The sequence below is a fragment of the Ciconia boyciana genome, chromosome 7, assembly GCF_034638445.1.
Source record: "Ciconia boyciana chromosome 7, ASM3463844v1, whole genome shotgun sequence".
NCBI lineage: Eukaryota > Metazoa > Chordata > Aves > Ciconiiformes > Ciconiidae > Ciconia > Ciconia boyciana.
The window spans coordinates 13889713-13914947 of record NC_132940.1 but is presented as its reverse complement, the minus strand read 5'-3'; the positions used below and the strand labels follow the sequence as shown (position 1 = coordinate 13914947).

General features: G+C 37.0%; 1 protein-coding gene across 1 annotated transcript in view; it reads left to right on the top strand.

The window, feature by feature from the left end:
• The window catches only part of PIGK (phosphatidylinositol glycan anchor biosynthesis class K), a 75220-nt gene that overhangs the window by 5803 nt on the left and 44182 nt on the right, over positions 1 to 25235 (top strand). Inside the window, exons 4-9 of the mRNA XM_072867951.1 lie at positions 2185 to 2320; positions 3607 to 3718; positions 4062 to 4158; positions 4506 to 4623; positions 5295 to 5405; positions 9919 to 10091. Coding sequence (XP_072724052.1) covers positions 2185 to 2320; positions 3607 to 3718; positions 4062 to 4158; positions 4506 to 4623; positions 5295 to 5405; positions 9919 to 10091 — 747 coding nt within the window. The remainder of the gene's footprint in view (positions 1 to 2184; positions 2321 to 3606; positions 3719 to 4061; positions 4159 to 4505; positions 4624 to 5294; positions 5406 to 9918; positions 10092 to 25235) is intronic.

Sequence of the window (25235 nt, the reverse complement as noted above, 5' to 3'; positions counted from 1 at the left end):
AGAATAAGACATTGGAGAAGACCTAAAGAGAGAGAGAGCACCTATTTTTTTCCCATTTGCAGTAATTTTTACATGGGTTTGAGTGGGTTTCTCCCTTAGACAAACTTCTTCCTCTGCTATTTTTCTTTGCTGCAAAACTTCATTCAAAATATTGGTAAGACTAAAAAAAACAAAACCTCCCAAATCACGTCTTAAAAATAAACGTTTATCATGATTCTTGGGGTTGGGTTTTTTTGGAGGGGTTTGTGCATAGCCTCATTTTGAATGGAACTGTGTCAGTTTGGTGGTTTAAATAGATTTGTCAACAGAACTCATTAGGAAAATGATTTGTGGCTTTATAACTGTAAGTTGCTCTGGTTTGTTCACGTGTGGGCACAATGCTCCAATTCATAAAAGTTTTGCTAAAATAAAACAAAGCCAGAATGAATCCAGAAATTCTTTTTGATTCCTGGAATCGTTATGCAGTATAAGTTTTATATCATGGAAATAGCATTAATATAATATTTAGTTAGAGTATTTTGGTTTAACAGTTAAGCTGCAAGTTAACACGTAGATTGTTTTGCTGCATGTACTAGCCACTCGTACACAGTGGTTCTGTTTAACCGTGGGATATTTCATACGCTTTTAAGAATGCCGTACAGTATACAAACTTTGCGTGTTTGTGCTCCCCTGTCTGTACTACTACTATGCAAAACCTTTTACTGAGTGGTGTGTGATTATTAATTCTTTTTTTTAATAGACACACTCCTAGCAAAAATACAGTGCTAAACTGTAGGCCTAGTGGTGGCTTAGTCTGGAATATTCTCTTCTGAGTGTAATACAAAAAATGGGTGTACACCTGACTGTCTCAGTAAATCTGCAAGGCATATATGCAACACTTGGTTCCAACTAATTCCCTTTTAATGATACTTTTTTATAAAAATAGTTTTGTACTGGTGGGCATGTATGGAGAAAAAAAATCTTTATTTCTTCTCAGTAGTTGTCCTCCTCTGGCTTCTGTCATTGCAGCTTCGTATTTATGCCAGCATTTTACTCCCATTGAAATAATTTACTTTGATTATTTTTGAGGATTTATGCTTATGTTATTTTGGACAGCATTTCTCTCTTTCTTTTTTCTTTTTTTTTTTGTGCACTGTGGAGTGTATCAGTACCTAATAAAGAATAACTTTACTCTTAAAATGCTCATGCAGGCATATAGTTGAACGATGACAAGCACAGGGATGGTGTTTAAATAGCAGAACACAGTTTAATTTATAACTGTGGGCCTGACAGTCTGAATTAGCAGCATTCTTTGTAGGATACAGAGCTTTCCTTTTGTAAGCATGATTTGGGAGAACACAAAGATCACAGTCCAGGAGAAACTATATCCAAGACAAGATTATCCAAGGAAAGGACTGACTTCACCTTGTTCCAGACATCTCTGGCATGTTTTTCCTAGTGCTAACAGTCTCCAGTAACTACTTGTTATTTCATATTTTGACCCAAACCTGACCCTGCCAGGTGAAAAATAGATCTTTGGCTGCATGTAATTTGGAACAGCTTTATAATGTGCTGGTTTTTTTTTTTTTTCCTTGGTACTATGAAATGCTGGGTTGTTTTTCTCCTTGGTACTATGAAGAAGACAAAATGTCTGGTGTCAGCCCACTTGTGTTCTTCAGAAAAATTCCATTAACACAGATAATCATACAGTAGTGTTTCAGATGTAGTATCATGGTTTGAGAAATGTTCAGGAGCTCCTCAAATTTAATTAAAAATTGTCATAATGTTTTTAATTTATCTGTTTGAGAGGCTGCAAACAGGCTGGGATTTCTTCCATGGAGCTGCATGAAATGATTTAGTGCCCCATAAAAATCTCCACATTTTTTTTATAAAGACTTCTTCCAGCCTAGGTCCAGGCAAGTCTGTTTCATAAAGTTTCTGATGTCAACTGGTCTTGTGCTCATCTTTGGCCTGACCTAATCCTGTAGATAAATAACAGCTAGCTGCATTTCCATGTATGGTATCTTTGTAATAGTGAGGATGTACATAAGGAAATAGGGTGTAACTAAGCAAAGTTTCACTTACAATTCCAGGAATCTTCTTAATAAGCCATTGTTGTGATCATGGGACAGTGCTGTTGTAATTTCCGTTTGACTGTTATGTGAAAGTAGAATGGCTGAAATGTTTTTGTCTTATTTTCCATAGTCACATTGTCCTGATGCTAGCAGATGATATGGCATGTAATCCCAGAAATCCCAAACCAGCTACTGTGTTCAGTCATAAAAACATGGAGCTAAATGTCTATGGAGATGATGTGGAAGTGGATTACAGAAGCTATGAGGTGACGGCGCTTTAATTAAATCATTGGGTCTTTGTTTTTAGTGTTGGTTTAAAGATTTATACAACATCTGTGAAGTCTGAGGAAGTATTTCTGCTCACATTACTGGTTCTGGGCTGGGCTTTTATTATCAACTGATAGGTTTAAAACACACACCTCTCACCCCTTTGGTACTTGGTTTTGTATTTGAAATTTGTTATACTAGAAACATGTTGTGTATTGGCTATTTTAAATAATGGAATCTCCACAGTTAAAAGAATATATGGAACTCCTTGTATGCATTAGGAATACACACATATTACTGAAATTTCTCTTCTTTGGAAATGGCTGGTCAGTGTCTCATTTTGCAAACACTTAACACGAGTATGAAACTTCTGGTGTGCAAGTGAAATGTTTATTAAGTAGACGTACTTAAATGTCTAATCTTAAGCATATGCTTTTATCAAAATAAAACAAAAGCCGTACCCTAATAATTACTGTAATTACTATATGGAAATCTGAATTGTATCACCTTTTCATTTTTGTGTAATATTCCTTCAAACAGTGTCTTTACCAGTTGATCTTAAACTAGCCATCAATTGCATGGTTTAATAGTGCTATATAATAATTACTAAAGGTTTATAGGAGCATATTTAAGTATATAGTAGATGTTTTATTTATCTGAAGCTTTGTATAAAGAAGTGAAGGTAAAACACTGAAATAGAGAGATGTTCTTTTTATCATGTTTTTTCTTGAGTATGGATTTGTTGCTAGCATTTGAGCTCTGTATATCTGCATGAAGAGGAAGTGGTGTTTTATAGGATTTTTTACAATCACCATCCAGATGGGTCTTACCTGATCACTCAGACTTATGTAACCGAAATTGATCCTGTTTTTCCTTTCCTGAGTTGCAGAGGAAATTTAAACTTTTATTTTTCCATGGTAACACACACTAATGTTGGAGCATTTTGTGAGTACAGAGCAGCTTTGGCAGAATAAAGCTATACGCTGACAGGTTTTCAGATCAATAAAAATATATTTAGAATTTATAATGGTGGTAGACTTACTGGATATAATAAAGCGACAGGCTGATGTTAGTGGGATAAAGTAAAAGGTACCATATGACTGTGAACCTGCAGTAAAACCTTAAACAGAAAATGTCTGTTTATGCAGTTTATACCATGCAATATTAAGTCTAGTTAGAGACACTGCATATTTTAGTGTTTTATTAGTTAATTTATGTAACCCAGCCTAGAGTTGTTAATCAGTACCTTTCTCTTTAGAAAATTACTTTGTGCTTCTATTCATAGGTTACTGTGGAAAATTTCTTGCGTGTGTTAACAGGAAGAATCCCACCAAGCACACCACGATCTAAACGTCTCCTTTCTGATGACAGAAGCAATATTCTAATATATATGACAGGTAATTACAGGTTTCTGTATACTATTTATTGATGTTTGTTCAGTTGGATGGGCCTGTTTGAAAGTGTGAAATCCCATCAGGAGTCCAAACAAACAAAAGGATCAACAAAAAGATTTTTTTTTCTTTTTTTAGCATGTCATACTAATTAAGGAAAAACCTGTAAGGCAGTACTTAGCAAGTATAGTTTCCAGTTTAAATGATGTATGTGTACTGTTCTTACTATATTAGTATTTTCTTTTGGTGGAGTCTGTTTGGAGAAAGAGAACTGTGTTTGCTGTGATCAACCCGGCTGAATATCTTCCTTTAATCTACGTACTTGCCTAACTTCTGATTTTTCTGTCAGGCCACGGTGGAAATGGTTTCCTAAAATTTCAAGATTCTGAAGAAATCACAAATGTAGAACTTGCTGATGCCTTTGAACAAATGTGGCAGAAAAGGAGGTGAGAAAAAAGCATTATTTAGAGGTTAAATACCGTATTTCATGAATGTGCCTGAAGTCTTACTGGTAGGCCTTGCTTACCTTCAGCAGTGATACTATCTGTTATCCATAAAATTCCATGAAAGTTTGCATTCAGAAAGAAGAGTTTTAATTTTTGTTTTCAGCTTCCTGCAGTTACAGCTGCTTGAATGTATTGCTTTGACTAAACTCGCATTTTACAATCAATCAGTGTGAACTCTTCTGTTCCTTAGGTACCTAGCAGCTGTCCTGGTAACTAAAAAGTAAAGTATGTATATGTTGTTTCAATTTAAAGAGAGATGGGTAAGGAGGCTGTTTTATTTCTTGCAGGTACAATGAATTGTTGTTTATTATTGATACTTGTCAAGGAGCATCCATGTATGAACGATTTTATTCACCTAATATAATGGCCTTGGCTAGCAGCCAAGTTGGAGAAGATTCTTTGTCAGTAAGTAGATTTTTGTGATCCTGAAGACAATTTGCAGAATGCCTGAGTTAAAAGCACAGGTCCTATTGACTTTTAACTAAAAAATTTCCCTTCTAATTGCTGAATGTGTGAGGTATTTATGGGAAAAAAATTTTATGGGAAGACTACTGAGAGATATCCGTAAGGAATATTCAATCTAGGACTTCTTATGCTTGATGTAAAAAAAAAAAAAAAAAATTACCCACTACCTTTCACCTGCTGTAATTATATCCCAGCTGAATTACAGAAGGAGTGATAGGAGAGAGATCCTAGCCAGATCAAAACCAGCAGGTCAGGATTACCTGAACCTGCATAGTGCTGTAAGATAAGCTGTCTCTCACAGCCCTGTTTCCCAAGTCCTAAGAAGGTCAGGGCAGTCCACAAATCTGTACTGGACCATTAAGAAGAAGGGGTTCCCTGGTTTTTGGCAAACATGGAGATTACCAGGATGTAGTCTAGAAAAAGGAAGATAAACTGTATTATTCAGCTTGTCAACAATATGTTTCTTCATGGGTAGTCATTTTCTTAGTGTGATTTGCCCAAGAACAAAAAAAAATTATGCTTAACTTCTGTAACATGCTATTATGTTCTGTTCCCTTTCCTAAATACTGAATTCTACGAATGCCCAATAACTACTGTGTGTTGTTTTTAAGCATCAACCTGATCTTGGGATTGGCGTTCATCTTATGGACAGATACACATTCTATGTGCTAGAGTTCTTGGAAGAAATTCATCCAGCCAGTCAGACGAATATGAATGACCTAGTAAGTAGAATACTCAACATTCATGAATATGCTAATGACTTTAACAGTTTCAAAACTAATTTATTTTGTCCGTAGGGTTCTCCAAATGCTTTTTGTTCTCCTGCTGTTTCTCTCGGAAGCAGCTTTGGGGGGAGTGTCTTTTTGCCATTATTAAATGTAGTTGTAGTGTAACACTTTCAGGATTATCCTCAGTGTGAAAGTGGTTTGCTGGCTACAGAAAAAAATTAACAAAAATTAGCCAGATTTTTTTTAAATTTATTGAAAAGTGAATAAAGCATTCATTAAATACTCTTTTCAATAGAATGAAGTATTTGCACATGAAAAATGGTAGTAGGAAGCTTCTAAAATCAGCTTAATGGGTAGCAGACACCTTGCAGATGTGGAAAGGCAGCCATTGATACTGTTTTGCAAAGGTGATTAAACAGTTAAAATTCCAACTGTGCACTCAGAAATGCCTGCAGAGACTAATTGCTCTGTGTATCTGCTAGATTCCAGAGCAAGATATGTCCAAATCCATCAGCATTTGGAGTTAATTATATCTTAGGTAAATATTAATTGTGGCTTTCAGGTATGAGGCAGGAGGAGGAAAAAAAAAGCCAACCAGATAACATATGATAAAATTTATGAAAATGCCTCTAACAGTTAGATGAATACACTGGTGAGATTACATAAAAAGTAACCATATTTTATTTACTCTATTAACCCTTGATACCTGTTGCAATACTAGTTTCATTGTAGTAATACATTAGTAATACATTAGGCTTTGGTGCCTTGTAGCTGTAAGTCCTGGCATGCTGTGTCAGTGATCTAAGAGCCACCACTTAGAGAACACATTGTCTTTGATTCATTTCTGTAAAAGGAGCAGCTGCTCAAAAGTTTTATGCCACCCTCTGTCTACAGAGGATGGTGTTAGCCTGGCTGCTAGATGTGTAGTAGAATTCACTCTAAACAGCCCACACTTGACAGATTTTATGTTGATACAGAATTGATTCACTAACTAACATTCAAGATTCTTTTACTATCATGGGAATGAAATTCTGTCCTGTAATTTAATACCTTCTGATCATGGGATACAGATAACTTTAAAATAAATCTTGTTAAAGAAGAATATGTGAGTTCTTTACTGATTAAGTATTTTCTTCTAGCCATTCAAACAGCACTTCAAAACTCTGTTCTGTAAACCAGAAAATGAATTGATGTTAAAAAAACAGTCAAAAAATGAACAGTGGTTTCTAGTGTATAAGACACTATCTGGGAAGTGGTATAACTGGTCTAGCCAGCTAGATATTAATCCAGTTGTTGTGAAAAGTATAGAAAACTTGTTAGCTGGCCAAGTAGTTTACCTTTTGAGCTCTTTGGAGAAGATATCTAAACATTCTCCCTTGCGTTTTTGTTTTTGCTTATATGCCAAATACTTGGCAAGAGCTGTGGGAAGTTATCCCATACTGGTAAATTCCTTACCTCATGTAAGTCATCTTATCATATGTTAATCTGCTTATTGTTGCTCCGGGAAGGGAAGAGAATGGCCCCAAATACATCATGATTTGTGATGATCAGGTACCGAGTCATAATATGCATGTATCTCAGCAAACGTGGCCTCTGGATTTCAAGTTGGTGCTTTTCAGGCCTTCATCTAAGAGTTCCAAAATGACATATGGTTAGTCCATGGTAAGGATGTAAGTCCATTTATTTGCCAACAGTTATAAGGGGATACTTTGGCACTGGAATGCACTGTTAGTGTTGTGCTGGTTTAAGAACAAAGACCTACTGCTTATCTAAGTCTGATTTTTAAAAAATTAACGCTTTCCAAACTCAGGATAACATATTAAGTGGCTCACTAACTGGCTTTAAAATTATTAGCTAATGTTTAGTTGTTTGATCTTCTGATAGGTCAAATGTCTGCTCTTCTAGAAGTACTGTGTATTTGTTACACCGCTTCTATCCCATCACTCCTTTACTTTTCTCCAACCACTCTTAAAACAGCTTTTCTCCACATCCACCTAAGATTCAGATATTGCGTTCCTGCAAAGAATGAGACATCTTTTTTCATAATCCACTCCACCTACTCCCCACCTGCTCCATCTGTGTTGCTAAGGGATGGCATAAAGCTGTGCAAATGACTGACTTTTGGTTTGATCACAATTCCAAAAAAGTAAAGACTAAATTGAAATGTCACACATTTGAACTTTTAAAATAAGATTCAAATGAATTTCTAAATGAGCTATCATTTGTCATAAAATAGCTAAAAATGTTGTTAAGAAAAGTCAAGATAACAAGTTCCTATTTTGGGGAATTGTTTTGCTTTATTTGAATAGTATCTTATTTAAAAAAATTTGGAAAAATTGACACATGAACAAATGTGTTTCATTTAGCCAGCACTTGCCTTTTCTTTTTTTTCAGAAGACCTCAGTTATTAGTGTTAGTCTGCTGTGGTGTAATTGCTTTGCAGTCTGTCTTTTCTCACACTGGTACTGGATAAGCAGATTTTTAATACTGAAGTCGTCTTCTCAGTGCCATTGCACATTTTTGTTCAAGATTCATCTCAACATCTTATGGTAGTAAATTGTTGTGGGACAGGTTAGAAATAGTTGGGTGCAGTATCAGTTTCCCACTTTCAGTGCTAATGCAGTTGTTTTGGGACATTAATACTCTCCTGAGAGCTTGGAAGGGAGACTTAATGGTATAACTGCAGCATAGATTTATGCATCAAATAGCAGGATTAAAACAAATACTTAGCTTTTATAGCTTACTTCAGAGACTTAGTTTTTATGTTTGTGCCCTTAGTTGGAGCAGAACTGAAGAAAATTGATTGCATTTTGGTGAAACTGAAACTTAAGAGGGTCTGTGTGCAGTGACAAGTGGCTTTGTATGGGAAGCATGATGCTGATGAGTGTAGTTCATTTTACTTCACAGGGAGGATAACAGAAAGATTTGATCTGCCCCTATCTTTTCTTTAGCAGCTGTGTGATACTCTGCCAACAAAAGAGTTGGGAATAATTTAAAAAAGAGCTCGGTGGATATGTGTGCTTGTAGGCTTCAGTTAAGGTAAAGGTGAAAGTGACCTGAAGTCTCCCTGGACCAGCAGCCTAATGCTGTATGCTTACAGGCTTGGACAAAAAAGACAAGGTATGAAGGAGAAACTGTGATGGAGCAGAAGGGAGGAATGGGAAGATAGAATCTGTCCTCTATGAAGAAAAGCCAGGTACATTGTTTCCTCTCTGGGAAGCTTTTTAAGTATAGGGCTCTGTTGTCCTAAGAGAAGGAGCCACACAAGCCCACGCATTTTGTATCAGGCTGAGCACAGAATTTCTGCTAGGAAGTATGGACTGAAACTCACAGGTTTTGTCAGTCATGATCTAGGATAATTGAGGCTGCATCTGCATTGAGCTAATTAGGACCTGTGATTTTGTCCTAAGAGTGCAACCTTCTAAGAACTGACCCATGATGGAATTAGGTATATGAGCTCTAGATCCAGTGGCTGATGAACCTGTTTGTGAAAATCACTTGGAGAATTTAAGTTTAAGGAAGATGAGCACCCATGTGGAGAGTGTCCTTCATAGTCCTGTACATTAATCTGTTCTGTTAAATGTTCTTTGTTGCTTGAACACGCAAGGACTCACATAACCTACACTGTTACCAGGTGGTCTGCGAGTTGCCCAGAAGACAGTTGAATAGACAGAAACATTTGCTCATGAAACTGTCCAGAGCACTGTGGAGCTAGTGCCTCTGTCTAGCAGGGATGTGTGTCTAGCTCCTGTGTCTAGTAAGTAGGGTTGTGTGTTTGGTGGTGAAGTGCCTTCTAATGATTGAGACATGAACTCAGGTTTCCAAGCTCATCAAGGAGGCTAGAGAGAGGGAGGCCTTGGGCTGCATTTCATGGCACTTTAAGCTATGTAGCATTATTAATAAAAATACAAGCCAATTATTATTGATTATATTACATTATGTGCGTTACAAGATCCCTTGAAATAAGCAATGTGTCCAGATGGGAAATATTGGAGACTTTTGTGGCGAGTGTGGTAGGACTTGTGCAAAAAGGCATTGTGTCCAAAATGCATTGGTTTTGCCTTGAATATCTGCTGGGTACATAGCATGCCTATTAAATAACAAGATTGTTGTCTTGTCAGATATTCTAAATACTATGACAAATCCGCCACTGTTACATCTACTTATTTTCTGCAAGTGTACCTTTATACAGAATTGAGTTCACTGAAAACAGTTTGTTAGTGCTGTTCTTGTGTTCCAGGTGTTGCAATGTGTGCTGGATATAGTGGATCTGATATGTAGACAAAATACGTAGGAGGATAAAGGTTTTCTGAAATGCATAATCAAGATGTTTATGCCTTTTAATGTTTTTGTTCAATCATTTTTTTCAGCTGTGGAGCTTGTACTTAAGTTAACACAAGTTATGTGGCATTTATCTTTCTTTTTATAGTGATTTCATTTTGGAAGATATATGTAGAGACTATTGATGAATGAGGGACAGGATGTGATTGTCCATCTTGGTTTCCAGTTTCAGGTCTGTCCAAAAAGTTTGTGTGTTTCCACGCCTGGGCACCGAACTGATCTCTTTCAGCGAGACCCACAAAACGTTCTGATAACAGACTTCTTTGGCAGTGTGAGAAAGGTGGAAATTACAACAGAGACAATTTCTTTGGACAGTGACTTAGCTGGTTTTGAAAGCAAGTAAGTAGTCATTATTTAGACTTGATTTGTATAGCTCTGTGCCACAGAAACAAAATAGTCATGTAACTGTCAAGGAAGAAAAACTCTGATTTCCTGTCACTTCTTACAAAGAATCAGGGAGTTAGTATGGACCTGCTACTACTGATAAAGTTGGGGTTTGTCAGCTGAAAACTTTGTTTAAAATGCTCACTCCTTTATTCAGTCTTGTAAATAAATAGTGCTAAATACCAATGTGTGGATGTCAACAACAAAAAAAATAGTCTAAAATTTTCTTTCTTCCTTAACATTTCTTCTTTAATGCGCAGAAAATTTTGTTACTGTAAATTCCTGCTTGTAATAGTTTACTCCTTCAGATAAGCTCTGAGTATAAGCCATCAGTTAGTTGTTTCATAAGAACTAGCTGTTTAATAAATGCTTTGTTTCTGTTTTGTGAATTCTCTGGCTTTTGACATTAACTGTCCTGAGAATTTCTGTTGCTGAGATGCAGCGATTCATTTGAATAAAATTGCTGGTGCAAGTTCATTGATAGAAGTTGTAACAGGGCTTCCATTACTTTGTGGATGAAGAAAGAATTATAAACTACTTTGTATTTTTGGTATTCTGTTGCCACCTATTGGGAACATGTAAAGGAAGATATGCTGGTACTGCAGAGTTTATTTAGCATTGTACTTCCATTTCCGTTGCATCTTTTATGTTTCATGATACTGTCCTCTAGGAGAGGGGAAAAAAAAGAAACATTGAAATAGTCTGCTGTACCAGGGATGACATATTTTTCAACCCATAAATGTATGTAAATTATTGTCTACCTTGTTGTTTACTGTTGCTCAAATCAAAGAACAAGTTAGTGGATAGCAGTTTTATTAGTTTTAAAGTAGTCAGGGGAGGTTTAGACTGGACATTAGGAAGCATTTCTTTACCGAGAGGGTGGTCAAACACTGGAACAGGCTTCCTAGAGAGGTGGTCGATGTTCCAAGCCTGTCAGTGTTAACATGCATTTGGACAATGCCCTTAACAACATGCTTTAACTTTTGGTCAGCCCTGAACTGGTCAGGCGGTTGGACTAGATGATCGTTGTAGATCCCTTCCTACTGAAATAATCTATTCTATTGCAAAGATAACAGTAACTCTGGTCCTTGTAATTAAAAGTATCCTACATGGTTTAGTGTATCTCATATTTTATTTGTATGCTGTATTTTTATCTGTATCATGTGCGTTAGTAGTAACCATATATATCTTAAGCTAATTTTGTGACTCCTTAGTTTAGAATAGTATTTAGTGACACTAAATTTGTTTTTTCTCTGAAGAATAAAAAAAGCTTTTGGCAAATAACAGGCATTTTGCCAGTCAAAAACCATGATGCAAACTTACCTATGTGGGTTTCTAATTTGTGGAGAATAAAAAGGAGAAAGAGGTTTTGGATGACTTTATGGTTCTGAAACAGGAAATGACTGGTTGGGATTTTCAGCTTTTATTTTTGAGTTAGTTTGGTGCCAATATATGAGGGTTTTTTAGGTATCTGACACACTACTGACTTGGACACATGGAAGCAATGTTGAGAAAGGGGCACTCATGCATAGAGAGGAATGTTATCCTTGTGAAATGTTCAGATATTTACTGAAAGCTGTATTACATTATCATGGCAATTCTGGTTATCTTAAATCTGTGAAATTGGAAGGGATGGGAACATGCTGGTTTAATAGCTAAATAGTTCTCATTTAGCTTAAGAGAGTCTTTTAGAACATGTATGCCTAGGAATGGAAGCACACAGCAGCAACTTACGGAATACTGCCTCACATCTGTAACGTATGACCATTTTTAAGTGGTCTCGTGTAAAACAGTAAGTTATTCATTGCACTATATTCAGATGCAATTTAAAAAAAAAATAGTTCAGTTCTGAGTTTCTTGTTACCACTTTGGAAGAGTTTTTAGAGAGTGTGTTTTTAATGGTGTTGTGGTTTAACCCCAGCTGGCAACTAAGCACCACACAGCCGCTCGCTCACTGCCCCCGCAGTAGGATGGGGGAGAGAATCAGAAGAGTAAAAGTGAGAAAACTTGTGGGTTGAGATAAAGACAGTTTAATAAGTAAAGCAAAAGCCGCGCACACAAGCAAAGCAAAACAAGGAATTCATTCATACTTCCCATGGGCAGGCAGGTGTTCAGCCATCTCCAGGAAAGCAGGGCTCCATCGCGTGTAATGGTTACTTGGGAAGACAAATGCCATCACTCCGAATGTCCCCCCTTCCTTCTTCTTCCCCAGCTTTATATACTGAGCATGATGACATATGGTATGGAATAGCCCTTTGGTCAGTTTGGATCAACTATCCCTGGCTGTGTCCTCTCCCAACTTCTTGTGCACCTGGCAGAGCATGGGAAGCTGAAAAGTCCTTGACTAGTGCAGACATTACTTAGCAACAACCAAAACATCAGCGTGTTATTCCTGTTATTCTCATACTAAAATCCAAAACACAGCACTATACCAGCTACTATAAAGAAAATTAACTGTATCCCAGCCAAAACCAGGACAATGGAGAAGAAAGTATGAACTTTGTAGAAGTGTTGGAAAATTGTAGTATAGCTGTATAGATAGTGATGTGGAGTGCTTAATAAATTCCTTAAACAGAATTCTTAGGTCAGTACCTCTTGGTATGAGAGAGATCTGTTTTTTTACAACAAATTTAAGAATTACAGCTTGAAGTGAATTTGTTACTTAAAAATGTTAATGCTTTTTAAAAATGTAGTTTTGGAAGATCTGCTCTGCAAGAACTAGTTACTCTGGTTTTATTTGAAGAATATTATAAACGTTACACACATCTATTTCTGAGGCTGTTAAGAAGTCAGGACACTTCACAAATTATGTGAGCTTTGAATAGATGCTACCCAGATTGTCCCAAATTAATACAAGAATGATCATTGAATGAAAGAATGTGAGTGCGTATTCTTAACCTCCTCAGTGTTTGTTAAACCATTCTGTGCCTTTTGGGAATGTGATGGCTGTTGACACCCCAGATTGCACTCTTACGTAAAATAGCTGGGGAAAGATGGGGCTAGCATAGCCTGGTTTATTCTTTTTGGTATCATTGGGAGAGGTCTAAACCAAGCTTATTAAAAATGAATAATCCTTCCAAATTAGTCATGAATAATCTTGTTCATCCCTAGTATTGTTTTAAAAGCCTTTGTGAAGAGGAAAAAAAGTAATGTAAAATTGAACTTGTGCCCCTTAAGGGTTTGCAAGAAGTATTTACCAGGAAGTATCTGATAGATCACAAATATATACCACTAATACAAATTTTGATGTATTACATTGGTTACTGAGTGTGCAGATCTTTATTCTGACAAAATCTATCCAGAATCTAGTCTTTTCCTCTTTTCTGTATTGCATTCCAGTTACATTTTTTTTTTCCTAGAAGATAATTTGCAGAGGTTTTATTGGTTTAATATTTGATATAGTCTTTTGGCTTCATTCCTTTGTGAATCGTTTCCTCTTTGTTTTATTCTTCCGCCAATGTTAGCTTGATACCTTTTTCCTTTTCCACACTGGTGGCAGTAGAATGCTACAGAATATTTGTAGCACAGCGCATAACCAGAAAATTACAGACCTCAACTCTGACACAGTCTTAAGTAGTCCACGTTAGATCTGTTTGTTTTAAAGTTGCAAGTGTCATATGTGCAGATAAGGGCGTTAAAAAACCAACAAGCAAAAGAGATAAACCACTGATTACACAGGTGATGAGTAAAGAAGATGCTGTCTTGGGAGGCATGAACATGTATTGGGATCGTACTGCTGGCAGACTGTTCAAGTTTTCATCTAACCAGCTGCTGTGACTTTGCCAAATCTTTTAAACAGAAGTTTGTTCTATTGTTACACAATTGCTTAGCAGTTACTTCGTAATACGCACCCACTCCCAAGCTCAGCATGAGCTATAGCTGTGCAACCAGATCAGAACTGGCAGTTTCATGTTGAGCACAAGCCGTGACATTTGACGAATGAGGCATTTGGAGTTTCTTTTGGCTTTGGCTGAGACTCGTACAAAGAACAACTACTAATTAACCAAAAGAAGAGGCTTTCTTTTGGCTTTCCACGTAGTAGTAGGTGAATATTTGTGAGTAAAAGCTTTAAAAAATAGAAAGAAGAATCCTCTGCTGTTTCCTTTCTTCATAGCAGTTTCAATCTAAGCTATATTCACTTCAGAGGGCTTGTTCTGCAGCTGCTGCAGTCCTGACTGGGTTTGTAGCTGCCAATTTTAGCAGAAGACCTGACGGTCTAGGGGTTCTGGGGCTTCAGCTGATTGTATTTTGTCTAAATTCCCATAAAAGAGCAAAAAGTAAACATTAAGGAGTAGAAGAAATCCTGCACCTTTGGAGAAGGAGCCTTGCAGAGTTTAGTACATCTAATAAATTAGGAGTGTTTCTCTTAAACTTGGATTGTAACTCTACAGCCAGTTGGAACGCTTTCTCCTTTTCAGCTCCTATCATGAGGAAAAGATGTGTATCAGCGGAAAGCGTTGGAAAAGATGTGTATCAGCAGAAAGCGTTGGTAAAAATTGGGATGAGTATTTCTCTTGAGGGTAGTAAGAAGTGAATTAAAGACAGCATCATATAAAACCATCCTAGTTTCATTGCCTTTGAGAATTGGGCTTCATATTTAATACTTCTATTAAGAAGAATTGTGGTACTACTGGCAGTGACTGTTTTCCTAAAAGTAAATGAATTGGCCGCTTGTGTTCAGAAGGATGCTTGTGTAACACAGTAATTGTAATTGGTTTGTTTGCAGTATGTTAATAGCTAATGTTCTCTCAATCTTTTTTTTTTTGTATTAGTGTCTCTTTTCCGTCTCTTTTCTGTCCCCCCTTCTTTTCCACCAGTTATTTACTTTCAGTTTGATGTGCTTAATAAGTAAAGCTTCTGGCGTGTCCTAAATCTATGGGGATTCAGTTTGTGAACCCATAGGTAATTTTTTTGGCTGGTAGACATTGTTCAGCTCAGTGGGCTTTTCTTAAAATAAAAAAGGCTGGGTTTGTTCTGAGATCACCAGCTACCTCAGATTTGTAATTCTTTTAAGTTTCATAAATCACTTTGAGGACTAATTCTGAAAGCTCTTGTTCTCCGAGAAATCCCCCGATCTCATGTGCATCCTCATTTGCAGCGATAGATTTACGTCAGCTTCCCCCCCCCGCTTTGTATTTTCTGCCTGTTCTTTACGCGAAGGCTTTTCAAGGTCAAAGCCGCTGTGTGTGTTCTGGTGACAGCAGGCTCTTGGCGTTGCACAAGTGGGTTTGGGCCGTCCTCCGCGCAGCACCGGCGGTAGCTCCGGCTGAGCCCCAGCGAGCTTGTGGCCGCCCGGCCCCGGGCGGGGGCGGCGGTGCCCGGCGGGCGCCGGCAGGTGGCAGCATTGGAACGGGCGAGCTCCCGCCACCGGCTCCGGCCCCAGCGGTCAGCGGGCTTGGGGATACCGAGTGTGGGGCGGGAGGCGTGCTTGTGGTGGGCTTTTGTGGTTCCCACCCCCTCGCCCCCCGTTAGTTGATCAGTTTGGAGTGACTGTGGATGGGGAAGGAAAGGAGGAGTTGAACTTTTTTTGTTGTTTGGTGTAAATTTGAGGGGATGATGTAAGATTTTTATTTTATTTTGCACTTTTCCCATTGGACAGCAACCTTGGGGAGATGTTACGCATTTCAGAGTAATGTATAAATAGGAAAAGGACTTACAAATTAGCAGGCCTCTGGTAATCTGTACTGAATTGACAGTGGGATTATGAAGCTGTTAATTCCAGGTAGCATGGTTTTTCTGTAAATGTCTTCAGATGAATTGCATAATTTTTTTTCATGAAACACACTAATCAGTTACACATGTAGTATATTTTTCTCTAATGTCTTACCATGAAAGCAGGATAAATTTGTAAGCGTGGATTTTTTGATCCGTGTGTGTTTTAATAGCCTACAAGTAATGAAAACAGATGCGTGAACTAATACTTGCTGTTAAATATTATTGCTGCATTTCTTAAAGTATTTTGTAAATATATTTGGTTTTTCTTTGCTTGCCTAGAGATAGATTAACACATACATATGCACATATACGTACGCTCCTATACCTGTTAATGTAAAAGAGCTTTTCAAGATAATGCATCTAAAATTAATATGAAGGCTGTAGTAAGAGAAATTATATAGGAGGGTACAATTTCACTAGTATAGCATCCGTATAAAATAAATAAGCGTGACTGACAATATCAAAAGGAACTGCAGGTATAAATTGTGTTGGGAAGACTTTAAATACACTAAAGTGTTATGCTTGGTAATTACAGTCCCTATTTAGCAAGATATTTTAAAAAGCAGCTTTGAACAATGTATTATTTGTTCATTTGAAAGGATGTTTTTGACCATGCTTTTTGCCAGGTTTTGTTTTTTGTAGGAAAATATGTTTTGTTGCAAAACTAAAGCTCGAGTCAGATTTTCTTTGGTCTTGGATGATTTTTTCCCTCTTCCCCCAACTTTTAGTGGGGTTTTGTGTGGCATCCTGCATTTCTTCTATGAGAAATCTTCACTGTTAGTACCAGGTTGTGCTTCTATCATTTCATATTGTTTTCAGTAGAATGCTACCTTGCTGAACCTACATATAGTTATTCCTATGTATAATTTTGATAGGCATTGACATCCAAACAAACCTCTTGGGCTGTAGAGGTCCTGTGAAGCACATGCATATGTGGCTTAAATGTGCCAAAAATGGCAATATTTTTGTTAACTTCAGCTTTTGAATCAAGTCCAGAAGCTACGTGTTCTTTGTAAGTGACTTGCGTATGCCAACTGACTTATACACATAATAGTGTTAGGTAATAGAGACGTAATGTCGAAAATTGTTGCATGGCAACAGATTTAGAGGGAGGTCTTAAGTAAATCTAGTAGATTTTGACATCATCTAGATAGCTGAGAATATCCAGAAATCATAGGGTGTTCAGTCTAGGTTTTTTATTTCATTTTCCTTTACCTACTCCTTTTTACACCTTTCCTATGTAGCATTCTTATTTTGTCTCATTATTTTTTCTTCATCTCTTCTCCTTTGTGTGATCTTTACCTGCTGTTATTTTTGCAGTTGAGTGGGCTGCTCTGTAATTCTGGTATCCTGAAGTGCTCGTTAGTCTTTCTAGTGTTCTTTATATGGAGGTCCTGGCTTGATCTTCTTGCTTTGCTGTCCAGGAGCTAAATGCAAATTAGTGTCTGTTCTTAGAGGTACTTCTGTAGTTGTGTACTGTATGTCACAGCTCAAGAAGTCCATGCAAACAGCTGTAGTATTTGGCATATGTCTGACCAGGAAATATTTTCATGTAATTCTGGCATGTTTTCAGCACTTTGAGCTAGCATGATCATTTCAATAAAATTCTATTGCTATTATTTGCTTCCTGTCAAAAGTACCAGAGCTGCTGTTGATGTTTGTTAGGATATACCTTTTGTGTGATTAAGAAGAAAATTTCTAGGAGGTAGAAAAATTGGGGGCAAAGAGCAAACAGGCAGCTGGAAGCAGTGATTATGGGACCGTTAGGTCTTTGGAATTTAGTGGCCAAGCATACGTTAGCATTCCTTATGCCCCAGAAATGAATCTGGGCACATAACTATTAAGTCTCCAGGGCTCAAGCAACATTACTGTTTTTTTTTTAATATGGTATTAAGGCATATGCAAATGCTCTTAGTCTTTCCTGTTTCGATATTGTGAAAAAGCTTACACTTGTTTTTTGAGTGCCTGAGGGATTACCTTCCATATGGTCAGAGATCTCTGCCACTGCAAATTCATGTCTTGTCCAAAGCTGTGGGGGAGAAAGGGGCATTCTGCCTTCACAACACATTTATATAACTGATGGCTAAAAGACCATAAAACGATCTCTATCTGCATCTCCCAGCCCTCCCAATAGGAGAGACTTTTCTCAAGTCAGGTGTTTGGTGGGCCAAAGCTCTTGTCATAGAGCTATTTAAATTTATTACTTAAATACAAGTCCTTGAAGCCCTGTTGTTGGTTTTGGTAAGCTGCATGATGGTCTGGAAGATAGTAAGATCTGCTTATTTCTGAAGGCTCTACTACACTCAGAAGTTATGCTTCATAGGGAGCATACTCAGGGCCCTAGTTCTTTAGCAAAAAAGTGAAATGCGAGTTGTGAGAGGAGAAGAGCTGAACTCCATAAAAAGCATTGCATTGTTACTAGGCATCTCTTTTCTATCCAGTTAGCCTTTTGAATAGACTAGTGCAAATTTCTGGCAACGGGAGAGCAAGGAAGTCACAACTGCATCAAAGGACGGAAAGGAAACTAGAGGTGGTTACAAAAGGCGATTCTGATCACATAAAGAAGTGGACTTACAGATGGCTTGCTGAGTACTGTTTAATATTATTTTACAAAATGAGATTGTTTTATGTGCTTGGTCAAGGGTATCAGGAAACTATAGAAACTGTGGGAGGGGAAATAACAGATGCTGAATACATCTACCAAAGTGCCCAAGCTACTGCTAAGATTATTGTATGAAATTTGTAGGACAGCAGAATATTATCTGTGTGGTAAGATTGATCTTTCAGGGAAAGAAAGTAATTCTATAAACAAAAAACGTACTGCAAAATGGGATTTATTCATCATTTTTGCAGGCAGGAGACCATGATTGCACAAAAGGTTAGTATTGGTAAATACTAGGAGAAACAAACAAAAAATAATGAAACACGATAGAGTGTTTTGCATCCCCTGAAGTGGAAAAAGAAAACAAGTGGGAACTGGGATACAAAGGGAGTTGGAGGAGTAGCTGCTCAGGGGTTGGATATGTTGTAGTGTCTTTTGAATCCTAGCAAACTTAATTCAGTTGGCTCCAGTTACTGTTTAGAGGTTCCTGGGGCTGCAAGGGAATGTAGTGGCAACTGTGGATGTTCAGCTTTCATAGAATGGTGACAGCCCATCTCTGTTGTGCCAGTTACTGTTAAAAAAGCAAGACTCAATTGGCCACAACTTTACGTAACATTGAAAAAGAACTAGAAAGCGTGAAAAACCCTTAGTCATCTGCCTAGAGGTCAGATCTAACTTGGAACATAAAGACAGGCAGGATTTTTCTTTCACAAAGTGAACTGGAAGTTCCTACTGTGTGTATATGTGTAGGGGCACGTTCATATTTTGTAATATAGCACCAGAATTTATTACCACTGAAAGCAGTGTATTCTTGTATCATAAATGGAACAAACGTATTTTCATTGCAAACTGAAATTACTGAAATAGGTTTTTATATAACTAAACTATATTTATCTTTCTTATGGATGCGGGAATGGTTCAAATCATTGGACTTCCAAAAAATACAAATTGAAACCACCAGTATTGTTTAGGGAATTCCACTTTCACTTTGTACATACTATACAGGATTAGTGGGAGCACAGCATTACCTGAATAGCATTCTGGTGACTGGCAGGAATGAGGATTTAGAAGCAAATTTGGAGAGGGAGAGTGTGTCTCTCTCCCACCCCTGCCAAGTGTTCAGGTATGAATAGTTCAGTCCAGTAGTTCCCAAGAGAAGGCAAGACCACAGTGGAAGCTAGGATTTTCTTTCCTGTGGGGAAGGGAAGAATAAATGTTGAGTATTGTTATTCACAGTTGCTTTAGCATAAGTTCCTTGAATTATATGATAGCTATTTTAAGTTTCTGTTGCTACTGGTTCAAAGAACCTGTAGCTGAAGTCTAGCTGACATACAAATTTGTTCCAATACAAACAGTTGATCAGAAACTGAAAAAACTAACAATGTTGCACCTTCTCCTGCCTCCTGTTGCTGGATTTTTAATTTTACAGTGGTATTTTCTGTGTAATTCTCTGCATAATTGCTATGTAAAAAATTAAAAAAAAATCAATTTTGCAGGGACTGGATGCAGAGGAAAAGACTGAATGATACTGCCATGTATTGGTACATTTTTAGACACTCTGATTGAAGGATAAGGAGAAACTCTGCTAATATTTCAGAATAATCTTCAACAGATTATAATCTTTAAATTGATGGTATCTTTTCACTCTTATTATATTTCTTATCTCAATATTTTAAAAATGTTTATTAGATTATTGGTTTTTCAGTAATGAATGATAAATGACAGGCATTTGGATTCATACAGCTTCAGAAGGTGTGTGGAAATGTACTTTGTAGAAGTGGGCTACCTCTTGTACTTATTCTGCAAAACGTTTGAATTCACATTTAACGTTAGGAATCTGAGTAGCCCCTTCAAGTTAACCATTACTGAAAGTGGTTTTGCTGGCCTGGGACATTGCATGTTCTTAAGCCAAAGCTGGCTCACTTACTCTGTTTAGAAAAGCCAAACTGGCTATCAGAGTAATCCACTAAAATGCATATCCCACATTATGTATCCATACCGTAGCTGGTCCCAGGTAGTTTGTTAGTCTGTGTAACTTGTACTCTGCTGGCATAGCAGAGCCTGCTGCCCTCACTGGGAGGGAGATTAAGTGCAAGGAGAGAACAGATGGTCTTTCTGCTCCTCACTGAGGGCACTGTATCATGGAGGGGGCAGAGTTAATCTTTGGCTAGGACATGCTAGCCAGAGTGGCTGAAGGCGTCCTGTAGGACCGTGCGACTTGCTTTTCAGTTTGCACAGACCCCATGTGGGCTCTTAGAAGGACAGGAGGGCTGTGGCTGCTTGATGCCAATATGTTTTCCCCATGGCTGCCTTCCTGAAACTGCAGTCCAGGGTGATAGTTCTGCTGGCAGAAGCTTTCCTAAACTAGGGGCAAATCTGGTTTGCAGATTATACATCTGAATTTCCTCCTGAGCAGCACAGCACTCTGAAGGATAGGAATGGTTAGATTTTCTATGCAATCGGAAAGATTACTTAAGTGTAAACTGCGTGAAAGAAGCAGATAAGAGTATGTTTTTCCTGTAGTTCCACAGTAGCTATTTAAATTTGACAGGTGGGGTAGTGCATATAATATTATAATTGTATTAAATAATTCGAATGAAATAAAAATCAGAAAAGGTTACTTGTATTCCTGGATGACTTCTGGTCCTGTGTTACCTGCAAGTGAGACATGTTGCCATAGGCACGTTTCAGCCGCTCTAAAATTTCAGTAATATTTTTCTGTTTGAAATAGTAGGACAAAAGTTACATCTCTACGTATATAGCAATTTATGACTCATTTTAGTTTGTGCGAATATAATGAACCCTGTAGTTACTGTAAGGTTTATCTCAATTTAACTGTAACATAATATTTAAGCTTCATAGTTCCCCACTGACTAGTATTTTTTTTTCTATTGGTTACTTAAGAGTCTGAACCATGACTTCCCGCTAGAATAAAATAGGAATGAAGACTGCTTGCTGTAGGTCTAAATTTTATCTGGGGAATTGGAGCAGAACAGCCACTAAGTGAAACTGCTCTAAATCTTAGCCATAGAGGACGTAACCTCTGTTTCTTCCTTAGCTGTCAAAGAGAGTGCCCTAGTTCCTTTTTCCTTTGTGTGTGGTTTCTCTCTGATACAGTTTTTACTAATAGGTACTTTATTACAAGATATTCTGAGATGACTTCTATCTTATTAGATGCTTAGGAGCTTTTACAAATGTGTCCATAAAAATATATGGTGTATCTGTAAAATGGATAAATCTGCACTCTGCTGTAATGTTTTAAAACTGGAAACTGTGTATGTGCACAAAAAATGTGGTTAGATGGAAAATTGTCCTTAAAACAGAATATTTCTATGTGGTTTGCAAATCTAATGGCACTGTTTAAAAATATTAGACTGCATATTAATCTGTGGGTTTATAAAGTAATTTAGGAAGGACAGGAGAAAGTATTATGCTAGCTGTGTCAGGAAGACTTTTCATGCCATAGATTCAAAGGTGGTTTACGTCAGTGGTCACTCTAAATATTTTTGTAGTAACAGTTGTTGTATTTTAAGTGATGTGTGTTTGTGTGTTCTGTTACTAATGAGCAAATATTTAAGACGCACTATGGAAACAGCTTCCCCAGTTGCCATTCTTGGGAATGCTTTCAGCAGCACTGGTGGCTGTTGAAAGGTTATGGAGAGGGACATGTTTCCAGTTTGGTGATGGAGTATGGGGAAAAAAAAAATGTACTTGTGGTGTACGTATTCTGCAAACAGAGGGTTTCCATTACTGGTCACAAAATTCTTACTATATTGCACTATCAGGGTTTTATGCAAACATAATTATTTCTTTAATGCCATGAGAGAGTATACATGAGTCATTTGGTAATTATGTGCCAAATTATGACTGTTCTTAAATTCATCTAATACTAGATATAAAGCATTTAAAATTACAGTTCAGTTCTTAAAAGATTATAATTATCACTGTATTGAATTTTGTATACATATATGTGAGTTTTATGGCTGGTAATAATAGATGCAAGAGATGCCTTAGAATAATAGTGATTAGTAGCGTGACATGGAATTTATTTATGGTAGTACATCACCCAAGAGGTACTTAGTTGAGTTTTTAGATATCCTAGATGAATGTTTCTTACTGGTTTATAACTGTTTCTTTCCTCTTTCTCTGGATGTAAAATGAAGTCCTTTACAAGACACATTGAGACTGGAGGAAGAAAAGGGCGGGGGGGGGGGGGGGGGGCAAGCTCATTTTACATGTCCGTGATTATATTATAAAATGCAGTTATGGAACAGACTTAATTGCTATGTGACTGTTGCCTATATCTGGCTGTGAGCATGAGAGGAAGCTGTAGAAACTGTGGCTGATACAGATATCATTAGAAAGGAAATCCCACCTACTGAGGAAATCCCACCATCTTTTAATGTGCCAAATGAATATGCAACCTGCACAAGGTAACAAACTGAAGTGTCAGTAAAGCTAGTGTAATATAAATTGAAACAGGGAATAATTAATGTATTAATGCATTTTGTGCCTACTGTGCTCATCTAGTAATCAGATTATTTTGCTAAATGTAATCAGAATTGTACGAAAGAATAATTATATAATAAAGCTAACTTCACCAGAAATTTGAAAAGAAACAAAATGGCTGAAATGAAGTGAAGCAAATTGTAGATTATTTATTCTCACTAGTAATTGTCCTTGTAAAACAGAAGAGTAATTTTTAGGTATGCTTCTTTTCAAACTGAATAGGAAAAAAAAAAGTTAATAGGAGAGGAAGGAATCAGGAAATCAATATAATCAGAAATAACAGCAATATACAAGTTAGTCATCTACCCAAGTCAATGTGTTTCTGGTTATAAAACCTGAAATTCAGGAAAATTTCTCTATCCATAATAGATGACAAAAAGGTGAATTATTATTGTTGAGGCAAATGGATATTGAATGCAACCCATCCCCAAACTAATGCAAAATCATTCTCAGGGTTGAATTCTATGAAACAGTGATTTTCTTAGTTTGTAAATCCTTTCTATTTTTGCTTATATTATTGATATTGCTTAAGAGGACGACAGTATTAAAGGTGAATTAATTTTACCAGAGGTTGTTTCAATAGCCTATTCTACTGAACTGGACCAAACTGCCTCCAGCATGGCCCTACCTGCATACATTCCAGAGTAAAGTTAGGGGCTAGATTCAGGTAACCATATTCGAGTAAAACTTTAGTCCAGGAATGCTACTTTTGGACCTTATTTAATGAGTGAGGTAGTTAATCTGTTTGTTGCTAATAGGTTGGTTGGATTTATGTTTTTAATGCTCAGTCCTGTATGTTGGATGAATTTTGTGTAATTGTTTAACCAGCTCTGTATGATTGAATCCCTGTGTTTGAGTTACTTTTCGTGAGTAAGGTGGTAAATACTCATGAGAGGTGCTTCCTATCTGGAGCAGAACAAGATGACATTGTCCTGTAGAAAATATCAAGAGAGCACTCCCTTTGCATTAATTCAAGGAAAAGAAAAACTTCAAGAACAAACCCACATTGAAGAATTTAGCCCTAAACTTAAATTGTCTTGGAAAAATAGATTTAAAAATAGAATCTTAGTGAAGAGTGTTTGGAAATGGCTCAAGCCTTTGCATGTAATTCATCTGTTTGTTGGCATATGCAGATTAGAACCTAATCCTGTAGGTTATAGACCAACTTGATAACAGACTATGTGCTAATCTTAAGAAATATTTTATTAAAGTGACCAGAAGTATTTTTTTCTGTGACAGAGATTTGAACTGATGTTAATCTGCAGTGGTAGTTTGGAGCTTAAGCACATTTAGTGGTTGCAGAAAATGACTCGGTTCTCATTTTTTTTAGTTGTGTCCTGCTTAGTCTATGTGAAACAATAGTGATTAATTTTCTTTCAAAAAAAAGTTATCACACCAGTTCTTTTTGTTCCTTAAATGTTACTGTTTATAAATATTGCTTTATCTTACATTTACTGGTGCATTAGTTAGTATATTTTACCTGAATAATGTTCAGATTAAAAGAAAGAAATGTACTCGGACATTTAAAAAACAAACCAAGAAAACCCCACTTCAATTGCTAGTTTTCAAAATTTAGCAAAACTTACCATTTTTCCAGTTACTACTGTGAAATAGCAGGATTCTCATCTGATACAGTATGCAGCACCTTAGTCAAGGAACTATTGTTATAGAGCAGATAAGATTAAAAAAAGTCATTGGGTTTGATGAAAACCTGCATGAACAGTGGGGAAAAAAGCCAAAGTTACCATAGCAACCACCAGTGCTTTAGACAGAAGCAAAGTAAAGAGAGGAGAAATGTAACAGAAAATATGAGGGCCATTTCATAAAGCATTAAAAAATAAAAATGAAATTTTAAGGCAAATATGATTAATACTCAGCTTTTATCACTTAGAAATCCCTGATAAGCAGCTGAGTGTCTTTAAAGTAAAGATATGAGGACCACTATTAATAAAGAAGTTTTAGTGCTGGAGTCTGTTAGACCCTATTAAAAAGATACTTCCATGAATTTGGTGGACAAATGGGTGAAAGTTTTATGGGGAAAAAAAAAAATTTTTTTTTTTGCTTATTTTCTTCTCTGCAGATGGTTTTCTGAGTAACTGCAGTCTTAACCTGTGTGGTAGAAATAGGCTCTGAAAATGCCTTTCATGATATAAACATGACCAAAAGTCTTCCTAATAAAAGTGGGATACTTCCCACAGTGGGAATACTGAGAGTTCTTCATGGGATGGTACGTTGGGTCAACTGACTGTGTAGCATTCCTTTCAGTACAGGAG